Raw genomic sequence first — 15,263 nt, 5'->3', positions numbered from 1 at the left:
GACCCAGAAGAAGCTCCTGGCTCCTGGCTTCAGATCAACCCAGCGCTGGCCATTGCAGCCATTTGGGGAGTGAACCGCAGATGGAAAACCAACCTCTCTCTCTCTCTCTCTCTGCCCCTCTGTAACTCTGCCTTTAAAATAAATTAAATAAATAAATAAATATCTTTTAAAAAAACAGCTGGGGAGCCTGTTTAAAAATATTTCTAGGATTGGCCAGTGCCGTGGCTTAACAGGCTAATCCTCTGCCTTGCGGCGCTGGCACACCGGGTTCTTGTCCTGGTTGGGCACTGGATTCTGTCCCGGTTGCCCCTCTTCCAGGCCAGCTCTCTGCTGTGGCCAGGGAGTGCAGTGCAGGATGGCCCAGGTGTTTGGGCCCTGCACCCCATGGGAGACCAGGAGAAGCACCTGGCTCCTGGCTTCGGAACAGCGAGATGCGCCGTCTGCAGCGGCCACTGGAGTGTGAACCAACGGCAAAAAGGAAGACCTTTCTCTCTGTCTCTCTCTCTCACTATCAGCATCTCGCTGATCCAAAGCCAGGAGCCAGGTACTTCTCCTGGTCTCCCATGCGGGTGCAGGGCCCAAGCACTTGGGCCATCCTCCACTGCCTTCCTGGGCCATAGCAGAGAGCTGGCCTGGAAGAGGGGCAACCGGGATAGAATCCGGCGCCCCATCCGGGACTAGAACCCGGTGTGCCGGTGCCGCAAGGCGGAGGATTAGCCTGTTAAGCCACAGCGCCGGCCGAAAAGACACTTTCAAAAAGGACCCATCTTAGGGCCCATGACAATCTCATTAGACAAGCAAAAGCACAGTTCAATCATCTCATAGTAAGTTCTGTCCTTAGCTTTCCAGGGCCTTAAGACTCTCGTTGTCCTATACTCTGGAAATTTCCATCCCTGCAGATCTTTCTCTCCTTCACCTTGGTCAGACTAACAATGGATGCCAAGTGAATAGACAAAGTATCGAGGCTGGTGCTGTGACGTAGTGCGTAAGGCCACCGCCTGCAGTGCCGGCATCACATATGGGCGCTGGTTTGAGTCTTGGCTACTCTACTTCCAATCCAGCACTCTGCTGTGGACCGGGAAAGCAGTGGAAGATGGCTTAAGTCTTTGGGCCCTGCACCCATGTGGGAGACCTAAAAGAAGCTCCTGGCTCCTGGCTTTAGATCAGTGCAGCTCTGGTCGTTACAGCCAACTGGGTAGTGAACCAGCAGGTGGAAGACCTCTTTCTGCCTCTTCTTCTCTCTCTGTGTAACTCTGACTTTCAAATAAATAAATAAATCTTTTAAAAATAGACAAGGTATCACCCTTGTGTAGTAGGTGGAAACTGTAACAAATTTTATCCATGTCCAGGGACTGATTTCTCCTTTTCCTCTATGCTTAAACATTTTACTTATATGGGATTCCCTATACTCTGCTTCCAAACAGAAGTCTTTGCCTGTGACTCTCAGTGTTAAGGTCCTCTGTTATCCCATTCACAAACACATCTTCAGAAATTGGATGATATATTTCAGCCCTTGCCCCTATGGACAGACCTCTTGTTTTACTTCTGCTGACAATTTCAGAACATCCTAATCCTACCAAACCTCTAGTGATTTATGCTGTGTCTCTCCAACCCCCTTCCTTACTGCCATGGGTCTATGTGAGTTGTCCCCCCCATAACTCACCGTGCCATGTAGATGGCCTTGAACTAACTAACAGAAGGAGAAAGAGAAGAGGGGACACACAACCAGCCCACCTCTCACTGATTGTGGGGCATAATCAAGAGTTTTGGCAACAGAATAATGACAACATACTCTGAGCAACCATAAAAATAAATTGTTCTTTATACACTCCTCAAATCATACAGAGAACTTAAAGTTGATGCTAGGGTTAGCTCAGTCTTCTGATCTCATTAATGAGAAGAGCAGTTCCAGTCCACTGTAAAGTGCACGATAAATTTCATTCAGAGAAAAGTAGATTTTAATCCCATTCAACATTTAAATGTATTCATCATTCCCTGGGTTGACCAAAAGCCTATGGCCTCTTAGTGCTCAGACAGTCTTGGGAGCCAGAAAGGTTAATGGGGGCAGGTAATAATAACCAGTGGAACACAGACCCAAGTGCCGACCACAGGCTGAAATGTGTGACGTGACTTGCCACACTGGTCTACACTTCAGAATCGGACAGGAAGCAATGAGTTTCTCCTCAATGAGTATTTCCTATGTGTCTTCTCATTCCAGGGCTGAACGGTGATGACTTCCTGTCAGTGGGACTGCTGGATGGCTGTGTGGTATACAGCTATAATCTGGGATCTGGTGTAGCAAGTATCAGGAGTGAGCCTCTTGACCTGAGCATCGAAATCCACACCATCTATCTAGGCAGGTTCTTCAGAAAGGGCTGGCTAAAGGTAAGCAGTCACCTTTTCATCTTTTCTACAAACCTGCTGAGTCCTAAGTGTTGTCAAATCTGTGCTAAGGAACAAAGGCAAATATTCAATGATACCTATGTACATGAAGTTCACAGATCAGTGTACTAAATGGGGGTCAAGAAAGACGATTATAGTTAAGTGATGTGAGGAAAAATACAAGGGATTATTAATATAGATAAAGGTAAGAGAAGGGAGTTGGGAAACCTTGCCCAGGAAAAGTGATACTTGTGTATCAAATAGGAGTTAAGAACAAGAACAGTAGCCAGGGTGGGCTTAAGGGATGCAAATAGTTTGGTGTGGTTTTTAGGCAGCAAGAGATGTGATTAAAGGCAGACAAGTTATACATTATCAAAAGATATAGATGCCATGCTAAGACATTTAGATTTTTAGAGCAGTGTAAAGATACTCAAGAAGGAGGGTTAAGTAGTATGGTTGAGTTCTATTTTTTGATAAATGACCCTGCTGGATAAATTGAGAATAAATAGGGGAGGAGGCAAGGCAAGACAGAGTGGTGCCAGCAGAATTCCAGCTCTTAATCTTTGAAGAACTGTGATTTTGATTGAAGTGCAAAACCATGACTGTTATATTAATATATCTATGCTAACAGACACCAGCAGAGAAGCAGAGTTGAGTGGGGTTATTTTTTTTATTGCTTCAAAATTCATGTCTTTGTAAATTTTTCATGCCAAGTTAATGGGAAATGACAAAAGAATATCTTAACAGTTCACTCTGGGGAATTAATTCACCCAAGAGAATTAATTCCTTTTTAAATAGGTTTAAATTTTCTTTTTCCTTTTAAAGGTAGATGACCACCAAAATAAGTCCATTATCTCCCCAGGAAGACTCGTTGGACTCAATGTCTTCAGTCAGTTTTATGTAGGTGGCTACAGTGAATACCTTCCAGACCTCTTACCAGATGGAGCCTCTTTTAAAAATGGTTTTCAAGGTAAAGCACAGGCAGTTTTTATACCGTATATACTTATTTCAAACATAGAGAAAAGAAGCTCATAGAGAATATATTTGTAGTTCCCAAGCCAGCTATATGGATTGCTTTCTAATAAGACCTGATCAAAGTTTAGTTCAATCAAAAGCATTCATTTGTTATTTATTGATCACGTCTGGTGTGTTTATTAGGTTTTAGGATGCTTCAGAAAAACAAAACAAATATTCCTGCATTCATAAACTCACATTCTAGTCAGAGGGCAGACAGATAAGACAAAAACACTGGCTATTATCAATTATGTAGTTGTATAATGTGATAAATACTATGGGAAAAAGTAGAGCATGACATAAACGGGCCAAGAATATGAGCTATTTTTTTGCAAGTATGGGGTGCTTTTGAATTTAGGGTGAGCAAAATGGATCTAACGGGGTCTTGCCAAAAATTGAAAGTCCATCTAACTTTGTAACATATTTGCTACAAAAGACTAGACACATTTCTGTCAACCCATCCATATCACCAAGGTGTGATCCACAAACCAAAATGATTAAAGGGAAATGTTGCTCTTGGGTGAGCAGTGTTACTGCCGTGGTCTGTCTCTCTGTGTTCTAAAAGGAACATAAGCTCAGGCCTTCCCTATGTTGCAGACTCATAGCAGAGGGATAAAGTAAGGATGTGCTTTGAGTGGTTATAAGAATTATTTGGTGAAAATAAGGTTTTTTGGTGGATCCTTGTCATGAAGTGTTTGTACAAAGGTCTGCTCATGCGAAATCCTCAGCCACACTCCCAGGTCCAGCTTACTCTCCATCAGAAGTCAGGGAATAGGGACCAGGATGATATGCACCTCCCTGCGAAACAGGAGCTGCCATCAAGCACCATCTCAGGAGCTTGCATTCTCTGACAGCTTAGTAGCATCCCTTTCCTCACCCCCACTGACTTTTGCCTAAACACAAATGTTTAAGAGTGTGGGTTCTGGGGCCAGCGCTGTGGAGTAGTGCCGGCATCCCATATGGGCGCCAGTTTGAGTCCCGGGTGCTCCACTTGTGATCCAGCTCTCTGCTATGGCCTGAGAAAACAGTAGACGATGGCCCAAGTCCTTGCGCTCCTGCACCCACTTGGGAGACTTAGGAGAAACTCCAGGCTCCTGGCTTCAGATCAGCGCTGCTCCAGTTATCACAGCCAATCAGGGAGTGAACCAGCAGATGGAAGACCTCTCTCTCTTTCCACCTCTCCTTCTCTTTGTGTGTAACTCTGACTTTCAAATAAATAAATAAATCTTAAAAAAAAAAGAGTGTGGGTTCTGCAACCCAACTGCTGGGGTATATGTCCCAGCTCAGATGTCTACAAGCTTCATGATCCTGACTAGTCACTAAACCTCCCCGTACTTCACCTGTAAAATGAGATAATAACAGTAGCACTTCTCTAGCTGTGTAACCCTGAGAGTGAGTCAATAGAGAGAGTACAAAACTAGTGTCTGATTTAGAGTAAGCCCTTGTGTTAGGAATGATAACAGTTCTGGTGGTGGAGGTGGCACAGCTCCAGTCAGGCACTCGTGTCTTGCTCTCTGCTGTACAGAAAGTGGGTAAGAGCCCAGGCTGTGCAATGAGGCTGACCTCAGATGCAGACCCTGCCACCCAGCAGCTACATGACTTTGAGCCTGTTAACCTCACTAAGCCTTCATTTTCTCCTCTGTATCACAAAAATACCTGTCCCAAAGTGTTCGTATCGGGGCTGGCGCCGTGGCTCACTTGGCTGATCCTCCACCTGCGGCACCGGCATCCCATATGGGTGCCGGTTCTAGTCCTGGTTGCTCCTCTTTCAGTCCAGCTCTCTGCTGTGGCTCAGGAGTGCAGTGGAGGATGGCCCAGGTCCTTGGGCCCTGCAGCCACATGGGAGACCAGGAGGAAGCACCTGGCTAATGGCTTCAGATCGGCGCAGCACCAGCCATAGTGGCCATTTGGGGGGTGAACCAGGGGAGAGAAGACCTTTCTCTCTGTCTTTCTTTCTCACTGTCTATAACTCTACCTGGCAAATTAAAAAAAAAAAATAGTGTTCGTATGTTAATCAATTAAGGAAAAATAATTATGTTAAGAGCTTAATCTAGAAACCAGCAACAATAAACACTCAATAAATATTAACTATAATTAGTACTCCATCCTATCAGGATTTGATGTTTTTAAATTTATTGGAGATTGAGGATGGTGCTGTGGCACAGCAGGTTAAAGTCACCACCTGTAACATCAGCATCCCATACAGGCACTGCTTCAAGTCCCAGCTGCTCCACTTCCAATTCATCTCCCTGCTAATGCACCTAGGAAACAAACAGAAGATGGCCCAAGTGCTTGGGCCCCTCCCACCCCACATGGGTGACCCAGATGAATCTCCTGGCTCCCGGCTTTGGCCTGGCCCAGCCCTGGCTGCTGAGGTCATTTGGGCAGTGAACCAACCGATGTGAGATCTCTCTCTCTCTCTCTCTCTCTCTCTCTCTCTGCCTTTCAAATAAATCTTTTAAAAATTAATTAATTTAAGTATTACATTGATTAATTAATTAGAGTCCAGTGCCCCCCTGGTTTCCTTTTCTTCTATTTCCTCCATTCTATTAGAAACTCTTAGTTTACCAATGAGAACAAAGAAAGGCTTTCAGCAAGACCTGTCGTGTCCTGATGCATTGGCCATAAGCATGAACTTAGCATATGCATAGCTAACTTGACAAAAGCACTACTCCTGGAAGCTTGTCAACTTCCATGATTCTTAGGATGGAATTCTTGGTTGAATCTTTTTTGGTTGTGGCCATTGAATTCAAAGTCTTATAGAAGATCCAGAACCTTGAAAGCTCCTCATCTTATCACTAATCTCTTGAACCCCACCCCTCTCTTTTTAAGATTTATTTATTTATTTGAAAGTCAGATTTACAGAGAAAGAGATCTTCCATCTGCTGGTTCTCCCTCCTAAATGACTAAACCAGGTAAAGGCAAGAGCCAGGAGCTTCATCTGGGTTTCCCAAGTGGGTGTAGGTGCCCAAACATTTGAGCCATCTTCCACTGCTTTCCCAGGTACATTAGCAGGGAGCTGGATTGGAAGTAAAGTAGCAGGGACTTGAACCAGCATCTATATGGGATTCTGGCACTGCAGACAGCGTCTTAACCTGATGTGCCACAGAGCCGGCCCCTTGAGCCTTTTCTTGATGTCTGCCTTCTTTCTTTTATAAATTTGCTTTTACTAGTTACTGAAAATCATGGACAATTGTTCCCAACATGTGATAATAACTAAATTGCAACTGTACCATTAACCTATGGTTTCCAAAAGCTGATCACTACTAGCTCTAAAAAACATTGTAGGCTAACTTCTTAAAAAATATATATTTCTTGGGGTCAACATTGTGGTTTAAAGGTGCTACCTACAATGCCAGTATCCTATGTGGGTACTGGTTTAAGTCCCAACTGCTCCACTTCTGATCCTGCTCCCTGCTGATGTGCCTGGGAAAAGCAGTGAAAGATGACCCACATGTCTGAGACCCTGGACTCATGTGGGAGACCCAGAAGAAGTTCCTGTTTCCTGGCTTGGCCTGGCTTAGCCTGGACTGTTGCAGCCATTTGGGGAGTGACCCAGTGGATGGAAGATCTCTCCCTCTCTCTTTCTCTCTATATCTCCCTCCCTCGCTCTGTATTTCCTGCTCTTTCTATAGCTCTGCCTTTCAAATAAATAAATATTTTTTAAAAATTAAAAAATACATATTTCTGGACCCTACTCCACAGCTACTTAATTGCAATCTCTATGGAAAGAAAGTCTAAAAATGTGTATTTAACAAACTTCCACAGATTTGCAAGTTACTACATCAAACAGTAATGACTATGTAAATAGAATTTTTATGGAAGAATTTAATAACCAGGATAAGGTTACCACATTTGTCTTTAGAATGGCTATTAGATCACACAAAAGATTATCTGGGAACAGGTGTTTTGCCTAGTGTTTTTTAAGATTCCTGTGTGCCATATTAGTGTTCCTAGATTCTAGACTTGCCTCTGGCTCCTGACACTGGCTTCCTGCTAATGCAGATGTTGGGGCAGCAATTTTGTTCAAGTAATTTGATTCCTACCACTCATATTGGAAATGTGGATTGATCCCAGGCTCCCACCTTCAGTGTTGGTCTGGCCCTAGCTCTCAGGCATTTAGAGAGAAAACAAGCAAACAAAAGATCTTTTTCTCCTCTGTACCCTTTTTCCTCCCTTCCTTCCTCTCAAGAACAGTTAAACATTTTAAAAATGCTTATCTGATTTAGGCGTTCACATGTCTATAAATGCTCCTGATGAATAACTCTAATCTCGAAGTTCGTATTCTGTAATACAGACATTTACTGCTCATGAGCCATCTGTTTTTGTTCTGGAAGTGGCTTATGATAAACTATTATTTTTCCTGTAACCATTAATGTTCATAAAGATTTGGGGGTAAACCAGATTAAATAATTTACATACGACAGCAAACAAGGTCTTGCCTGTCTACTAAGTGCAATTCTCTCCTCTGCTCTCCAAAGTTGCACCTATTACAAAGCTGCAGTTCTCAGTTTGGGTTCAAGGACAGAGGTCTTAGACTGAGTGGTTGGGGAAAGGAAGGAAAGTGATACAGATATGGAGAAAAGGAAACAAGGCAGGATGAGGGTGGAGTAAAAAATTAAGACCACAGGTGAAAAGAAGCCGAGACCTTTTGCTAGACGTTCTGCTGCCCACAGAAAACCTCTCAGTACACAATAATTGCTCTACAGACAGGTGTAGAAAGAAAGTGACTGGAATCATCCTCACTACAAATGTCTTTTCCCAATATATTCCTTACTTCTTTTACTGTTGCTACAGGCTTTGTTGGAATCCTTCTTACGATAGCTCTCAAATTGCAGTCCCTGGAGGAGCAACAGGGAGTTTGTAAGAAATGCAGATTCTTACAGATTCACAACCTTGGAGAATGGGTTCTAGTGATATGTGTTTTAATGAGCTGTTCCAGGTGATTCTGATGCAGCTAGAGTTTAAGAACCACTACCATACTGTCACCCTGGACTCCTCGCTCTTTTTGTTCTTCCAATACCTGACCCATCAGGACACTGTTGCCAACTGTTACATCATGTTGCTTTCCCTCTCAAAGCTCAACAAAGCACCTCATCTCCAGAATAATAACTGAATTCTTTACCTAACAGTCCAAAGCCATACTTTTCCCTATTTACTTTGCCTCCACAAATTCTTTGTTCCATCAAAAATATCCATATTGGTTAGCACTTTCCAGAGAAGCAGAACCAATAGGATGTGTTTATTTATAGAGAGAGAGAGAATGAGATTCATCATAAAGAATTGGCTCATGCAATTATGACGACAGTAAGTAGGCAGCAACGAGCCTACATTGGAAGGCCTGAGAACAAGGAAAGTCATGATGTACTTTACAGTCTGACACTCATCAACCTCAAGACCCAGAAAGAGCCTCTTTCTAATCCAGATACAAAGATCTGGAACCACCACTGTCCCAGCTCAAGCAGTCAGAAAGGAGGAGTTCTGTCTTACTCAGTCCTTTCATTCTATTCAGGTCTTCAATTGACCAAATGAGTCACCCACATTAGGGTGGCTTTACCCATTCTACAAATTCAGGTGTTAATCTCATCCAGAAATCCCCCTACAGACACATTCAGATTAAACTTTGGCTAAATGTCTGTTCACACTATGGCCCAATAATGCTGGCACATGAAATGAACTCAAAATATCTAATCTGTGCACCTTATTTCCTCTGCATCTGGGCTTTCCTGCAACATTCTTTACTCTTCAAAGTCCAGTTCATATTCCACCTCTTCAATAGGAGCCCACTCTCCAGGCTCTCTCTAGAGCCTAGGAGCTCCAGACCCTTTCCCACTTAGCATTTTACTATCTTTCATAATTATGTATCTACAAAAATGTATGAGAGATCTTCAGAAAGCACATAGGAAATATGTATTATGCAAAAAAAAAAAACCTGAGCATGGATTTCATGTTTATCTGCATCAGAAATTTGGCAGAAAAAAAAAACTGGGAAATCCAGAGAGCCACCCAATTGTTGGGCACCCTGTTGGCCAGACTCAAGCTTCTCCTTGTAGTTTCATGCAATGAAGTCCTCTCATTTCTCTTAACTTCCTAAGAATTTTTTTATTACCACTATTGTAATGATGAAATGCGAGACAAGCTTTCCACTCAAACATAGCTTCCATGCTGAGTTCCTGGACGTCCAGCCCAACTCTGGCATTGGAGAGGCCTGCAGCTCTGGGAGGACAGGAGGCCCATATCCTCTGCATGGGTATCAGCCTAGGAGGCCAGGACACATCCAGAACTGTGATGACAACCTCATCAGAAGTCATATGAGAACTCCCTGAGAATTTAGTAAGCTTCTGGGGAACACAAGCTAGTTTTGACTTTACAGATCTGCATAGCACCTGGACTGATGCCTTCCCATTATATATACTTGTGACAGAGGTTGCTTCTTTAGAATATATCTTAGACTCTTTTGTATTCATGCATGTGATAAAGTAAGTTATAATAATGCCTGTTAGAGGGGCTAGTGTTGTGGCATGCATTTGACTGAGTTCTGGCCAGTGAGATATCAGCAGGTGTGATGTTTGCTATTTCCATGTCTTCCCTATGAAAATCTTCTGGATAATCCTCTATTCTCTTTGCCAAGCCACCCCAATTCAGCCCTGGCTGCTTTCCACTTTACGTAAGGAAATAAACTTCTAGTGTTAACAGCAATAATTTAAAACCTCACTATCCAACAAGAAAAGCTTTCACTCTCATCCTGCTTTCTTTTTTTATTTTTTTTAACTTTTATTTAATGAATATAAATTTCCAATGTACAGCTTATGGATTACAATGGCTTCCCCCTCCCATTACTTCCCTCCCACCCGCAACCCTCCCCTCTCCCGCTCCCTCTCCCCTTCCATTCACATCAAGATTCATTTTCAATTCTCTTTATATACAGAAGATCAATTTAGTATACATTAAGTAAAGATTTCAACAGTTTGCACCCACATAGAAACACAAAGTGAAACATACTGTTGGAGTACTAGTTATAGCATTAAATCGCAATGTACAGTATATGAAGGACAGAGATCCTACATGAGGAGCAAGTGCACAGTGACTCCTGTTGTTGACCCAACAAATTAACACTCTAGTTTATGGTGCCAGTAATCACCCTAGGCTCTCGTCATGAGTTGCCAAGGTTATGGAAGCCTTACAAGTTCACTGACTCTGATTATACTTAGACAAGGTCATAAAAGACAGAGTGAGGATAGTAACCAATGATCCTAAGAGTGGCGTTAACCAGGTCTGAACAATTATACAGCATTAAGTGGGGAAGAGGACCATCAGTACACACAGGTTGGGAGTAGAGCCATTGGTGGTAGAGTAGAGGTTATGATTACGAAGGAATGAGGCCCAAGTGCGCTAGACAGGGTCTAGAACAAAGGACAGAGTCATTATTAGAGGAGCTGAGAAAGATTCTATCTAAGCTACAATTAAGTTTTCTGATTGAGAGGCAAATAGAACCTGACAGAAGGGGCTTGATAATAATCTGTTGGGCTTTAGGCCCTGTAAGCTCAGAGGCCCAGACCTATCTATCTCTTTACATGGGGTATATCCTAAGGGAAGTGTGAACCTCCTAGGGGAAGGCACTCTGTTGACTTTCATTACTTGGCTGGCCTGGGAGGAGAGCTGGCCAGGTAAAGGCAGGGGGCATCTCTAACAAGAAATTTACAGTTCTGCCTGCAATGTTGCTGACCCTACTTGACCATCCCCTCAGCTGCAGTGGTCACTTTGGAAGCTGGGCTGAGTGAAGGGCTTTTCAGCTTAGAGCCAATAAGATCTGTGGCTCTGACCTGGGCATCCTTCGACTCCAGGGCAGGTCCATTTCCAGTGATCCAACTCTTGGCAGAGCTGCCAGGGCTCTTCACAAACTGACTTCTGCTGAAGCCCAGGCTTACCACATTGAAAGCCACTGCAGTGGACTGGCCTGTTGGGTCTCCTTGAGGGCAGATCACTGTACAGATCAGCCATTCATAGGCCTGCCACCCATTGCTTCTGATGCCGAGCTTTCTTTTCCTCCTGGTTTGTGTTCAAGCAGACCAGAGGATGCAAGTCAAGGGAGTGCCCGTGTCCCATCTCTAATCTTCAGTGGCCTGAACTACAAGTCTATAGTCACAGGCATGTTCTGTAGTAGTTTTTCTAAGGTAGACAATGCCCATGAGGAAAATTATGTGCTCACTTAAAAACTTTCTTTTTTTTTTTTTGTTTTTTTTTTTTTACTTTTATTTAATGAATATAAATTTCCAGTATACAGCTTATGGATTACAATGGCTTCCCCTTCCCATAATTTCCCTCCCACCCGCAACCCTCTCCTCTCCCGCTCCATCTCCCTTTCCATTCACATCAAGATTCATTTTCAATTCTATTTATATACAGAAGATCAATTTAGTATAAATACTTCAACAGTTTGCACCCACATAGAAACACAAAGTGAAACATTCTGTTTGAGTACTAGTTATAGCATTAAATCAAAATGTACAGCACATTAAGGACAGAGATCCCACATCAGGAGCAAGCGCACAGTGGCTCCTGTTGTTGACCCAACAAATTGACACTCTAGTTTATGGCGCCAGTAACCACCCTAGGCTGTCATCATGAGTTGCCAAGGCTATGGAAGCCTTCCAAGTTCCCCGACTCTGATCATATTTAGACAAGGTCATAAAAGACAGAGTGAGGATAGTAACCAATGATCCTAAGAGTGGCCTTAACCAGGTTTGAACAATTATACAGCATTAAGTGGGGAAGAGGACCATCAGTACACACAGGTTGGGAGTAGAGCCATTGGTGGTAGAGTAGAGGTTATGATTACAAAGGAATGAGGCCCAAGTGCACTAGACAGGGTCTAGAACAAAGGACAGAGTCATTATTAGAGGAGTTAAGAAAGGTGCTGTCTAAGCTACAAGTAATTTTTCTGATTGAGAGGCAAATAGAACCTGATAGAAGGGGCTTGCTAATAATCTGTTGGGCTTTAGGCCTTGTAAGTTAAGAGGCCCAGACCTATCTATCTCTTCACATGGGGTATATCCTAAGGGAGGTGTGAACCTCCTAGGGGAAGGCACTCTGTTGACTTTCATTACTTGGCTGGCCTGGGAGGAGAGCTGGCCAGGTAAAGGCAGGGGGCATCTCTAACAAGAAATTTACAGTTCTGCCTGCAATGTTGCTGACCCTACTTGACCATCCCCTCAGCTGCAGTGGTCACTTTGGAAGTTGGGCTGAGTGAAGGGCTTTTCAGCTTGGAGCCAATAAGATCTGTGGCTCTGACCTGGGCATCCTTCGATTCCAGGGCAGGTCCATTTCCAGTGATCCAACTCTTGGCAGAGCTGCCAGGGCTCTTCACAAACTGACTTCTGCTGAAGCCCAGGCTTACCACATTGAAAGCCACTGCAGTGGACTGGCCTGTTGGGTCTCCTTGAGGGCAGATCACTGTACAGATCAGCCATTCATAGGCCTGCCACCCATTGCTTCTGATGCCGAGCTTTCTTTTCCTCCTGGTTTGTGTTAAAGCAGACCAGACGATGAAAGTCAAGGGAGTGCCCGTGTCCCATCTCTAATCTTTGGTGGCCTGAACTACAAGTCTATAGTCACAGGCATGTTCTGTAGTAGTTTTTCTAAGGTAGACAATGCCCATGAGGAAAATTATATTCTCACTTTAAAACTTTCTTTCCCTTTGGTCTGAAAGGGAGGTTTTTTTTTTCTACTTACTGTATACTTCGCTGATGGCCATGTGAATCTAGCTATGAGATTATTAGTTAAGTTCTTATTTTGGCTATGCTATTACAGAAAAATGTTAGCCATCTCTTATAAGGTCTAAAGATTAAATTGTGCATCCTACAGATTCCTTCATAATAGAATTAGTTCCCTACCTTGAAGAGAATAGAGAAGTGAAAGAACAAGTTGGGCTTAGAATAGAGAGATGAGGGAGCAAGTCCTAGATCACTTGCTGACAATAGCAATATTACATGAATACTTAGCAAACCGTTTCAACCCTTAGATAAGAACTTAATAAAACATTTACCGGAAGGTCCAATGCCTTCTATAAATTTTAAGAATCATGTATTTGAAAACACCTCTTAAATATCTAACATGGTGTAGTTTGTTTAACCAGTAAACTTAAGCACAACCATATAAAATGTTTTTAGTTTCTTTCTACCAAAAAGTTTAAAACATATGATACACAGATTCAGGTCATACAAATTAAAATGTATCTTTGATTGATTTTAGCAGCTTAAATTTATGGACAATCTTATCTAAAAGCCATTTAAAATAAAACTCTTAATAAAATTTCCCCATGTGGACATACAATATGTACGCACATATAACATAGCATAATAGACCAATATCAAAATCCAAAATATCTGGTTGAAATAAGATTCCTTAAAATCATGACATAACATAGACCAAATCTGATCATTGTTACAAGGTGATTATTCAAGTCTTTGAAAATAAGCACATAGTTAAATAACCCATAGCTCTTCATCTCCTCCCTCTCTTTTTCCACTCTTAGATTTAACAGGGATCACTTTTCAGTTAAAATTTAAACACCTAAGAATAATTGTGTGTTAATTACTGAGTTCAACCAATAGTACTAGAACCACAACAACAACAACAAATACTAAAAAGGATAAAGTATTACATTGTACATCTAAAGTCAGGACAGGAGCTGATCAGTTCATTGTTGCTTATAGTGTCCATTTCACTTAACAGGTTTCCCCTTTGGTGCTCATTTGTCACCGATCAGGGAAAACAAATGATATTTTTCTCTTTGGGACTGGCTTAATTCACTCAGCATGATGTTTTCCAGATTGCTCCATCTTGTTGCAAATGACTGGGTTTCGTTGTTTCTTACTGCTGTATAGTATTCTATGGAGTACATGTCCCATAATTTCTTTATCCAGTCTACTGTTGATGGGCATTTGGGTTGGTTCCAGGTCTTAGCTATTGTGATTTGAGCTGCAATAAACATTAATGTGCAGATGGCTTTTTTATTTGCCAAATTAATTTCCTTTGAGTAAATTCCAAGGAGTGGGATGGCTGGGTTGTATGGTAGGGTTATGTTCAGGTTTCTAGGGAATCTGCAGACAGACTTCCATAGTGGCTTAACCAGTTTGCATTCCCACCAACAGTGGGTTAGTGTCCCTTTTTCCCCACATCCTCTCCAGCATCTGTTGTTGGTAGATTTCTGAATGTGAGCCATTCTCACCGGGGTGAGATGGAACCTCATTGTGGTTTTGATTTGCATTTCTCTGATTGCTAGTGATCTTGAACATTTTTTCATGTGTCTGTTGGCCATTTGGAGAAACTTTCTTTCCCTTTGGTCTGAAAGGGAGGTTTTTTCTACTTACTGTTTACTTCACTGATGGTGAAGTAAATCTAGCTATGAGATTATTATTTAAGCTCTTATTTTGGCTATGCTATTACAGAAAAATGTTAGCCATCTCTTTTATAAGGTCTAAAGATTAAATTGTGCGTCCTACAGATTCCTTCATAATAGAATTAGTTTCCTACCTTGAAGAGAATAGAGAAATGAAAGAACAAGTTGTGCTTAGAATAGAGAAATGAGGGAGCAAGTCCTAGATCGCTTGCTGACAATAGCAATATCACATGAATACTTAGCAAACAGTTTCAACCATTAGATAACAATTTAAGAAAACATTTACCAGAAGGTCCAATGCATTCTATAAATTTTAAGAATCATGTATTTGAAAACACCTCTTAAATATCTAACATGGTGTAGTTTGTTTAGCCAGTAAACTTAAGCACAACCATATAAAATGCTTTTAGTTTCTTTCTACCAACAAGTATAAAACATATGATGCAGAGATTCAGGTCACACGAAT

At 42.3% G+C, this 15,263-nt stretch overlaps 1 protein-coding gene across 1 annotated transcript in view; it reads left to right on the top strand.

Annotated features, from left to right (window-relative positions):
• EYS (eyes shut homolog) overlaps positions 1-15,263 on the top strand; it is a 1,789,541-nt gene that overhangs the window by 1,665,711 nt on the left and 108,567 nt on the right. The window contains 2 exon segments of the mRNA XM_062187220.1: positions 2,219-2,385; positions 3,208-3,352. Of these exon segments, the coding sequence (XP_062043204.1) occupies positions 2,219-2,385; positions 3,208-3,352 (312 nt within the window).

The sequence above is a fragment of the Lepus europaeus genome, chromosome 3, assembly GCF_033115175.1.
Source record: "Lepus europaeus isolate LE1 chromosome 3, mLepTim1.pri, whole genome shotgun sequence".
Lineage (NCBI taxonomy): Eukaryota > Metazoa > Chordata > Mammalia > Lagomorpha > Leporidae > Lepus > Lepus europaeus.
This window is presented reverse-complemented; position numbering and strand designations above follow the sequence as displayed.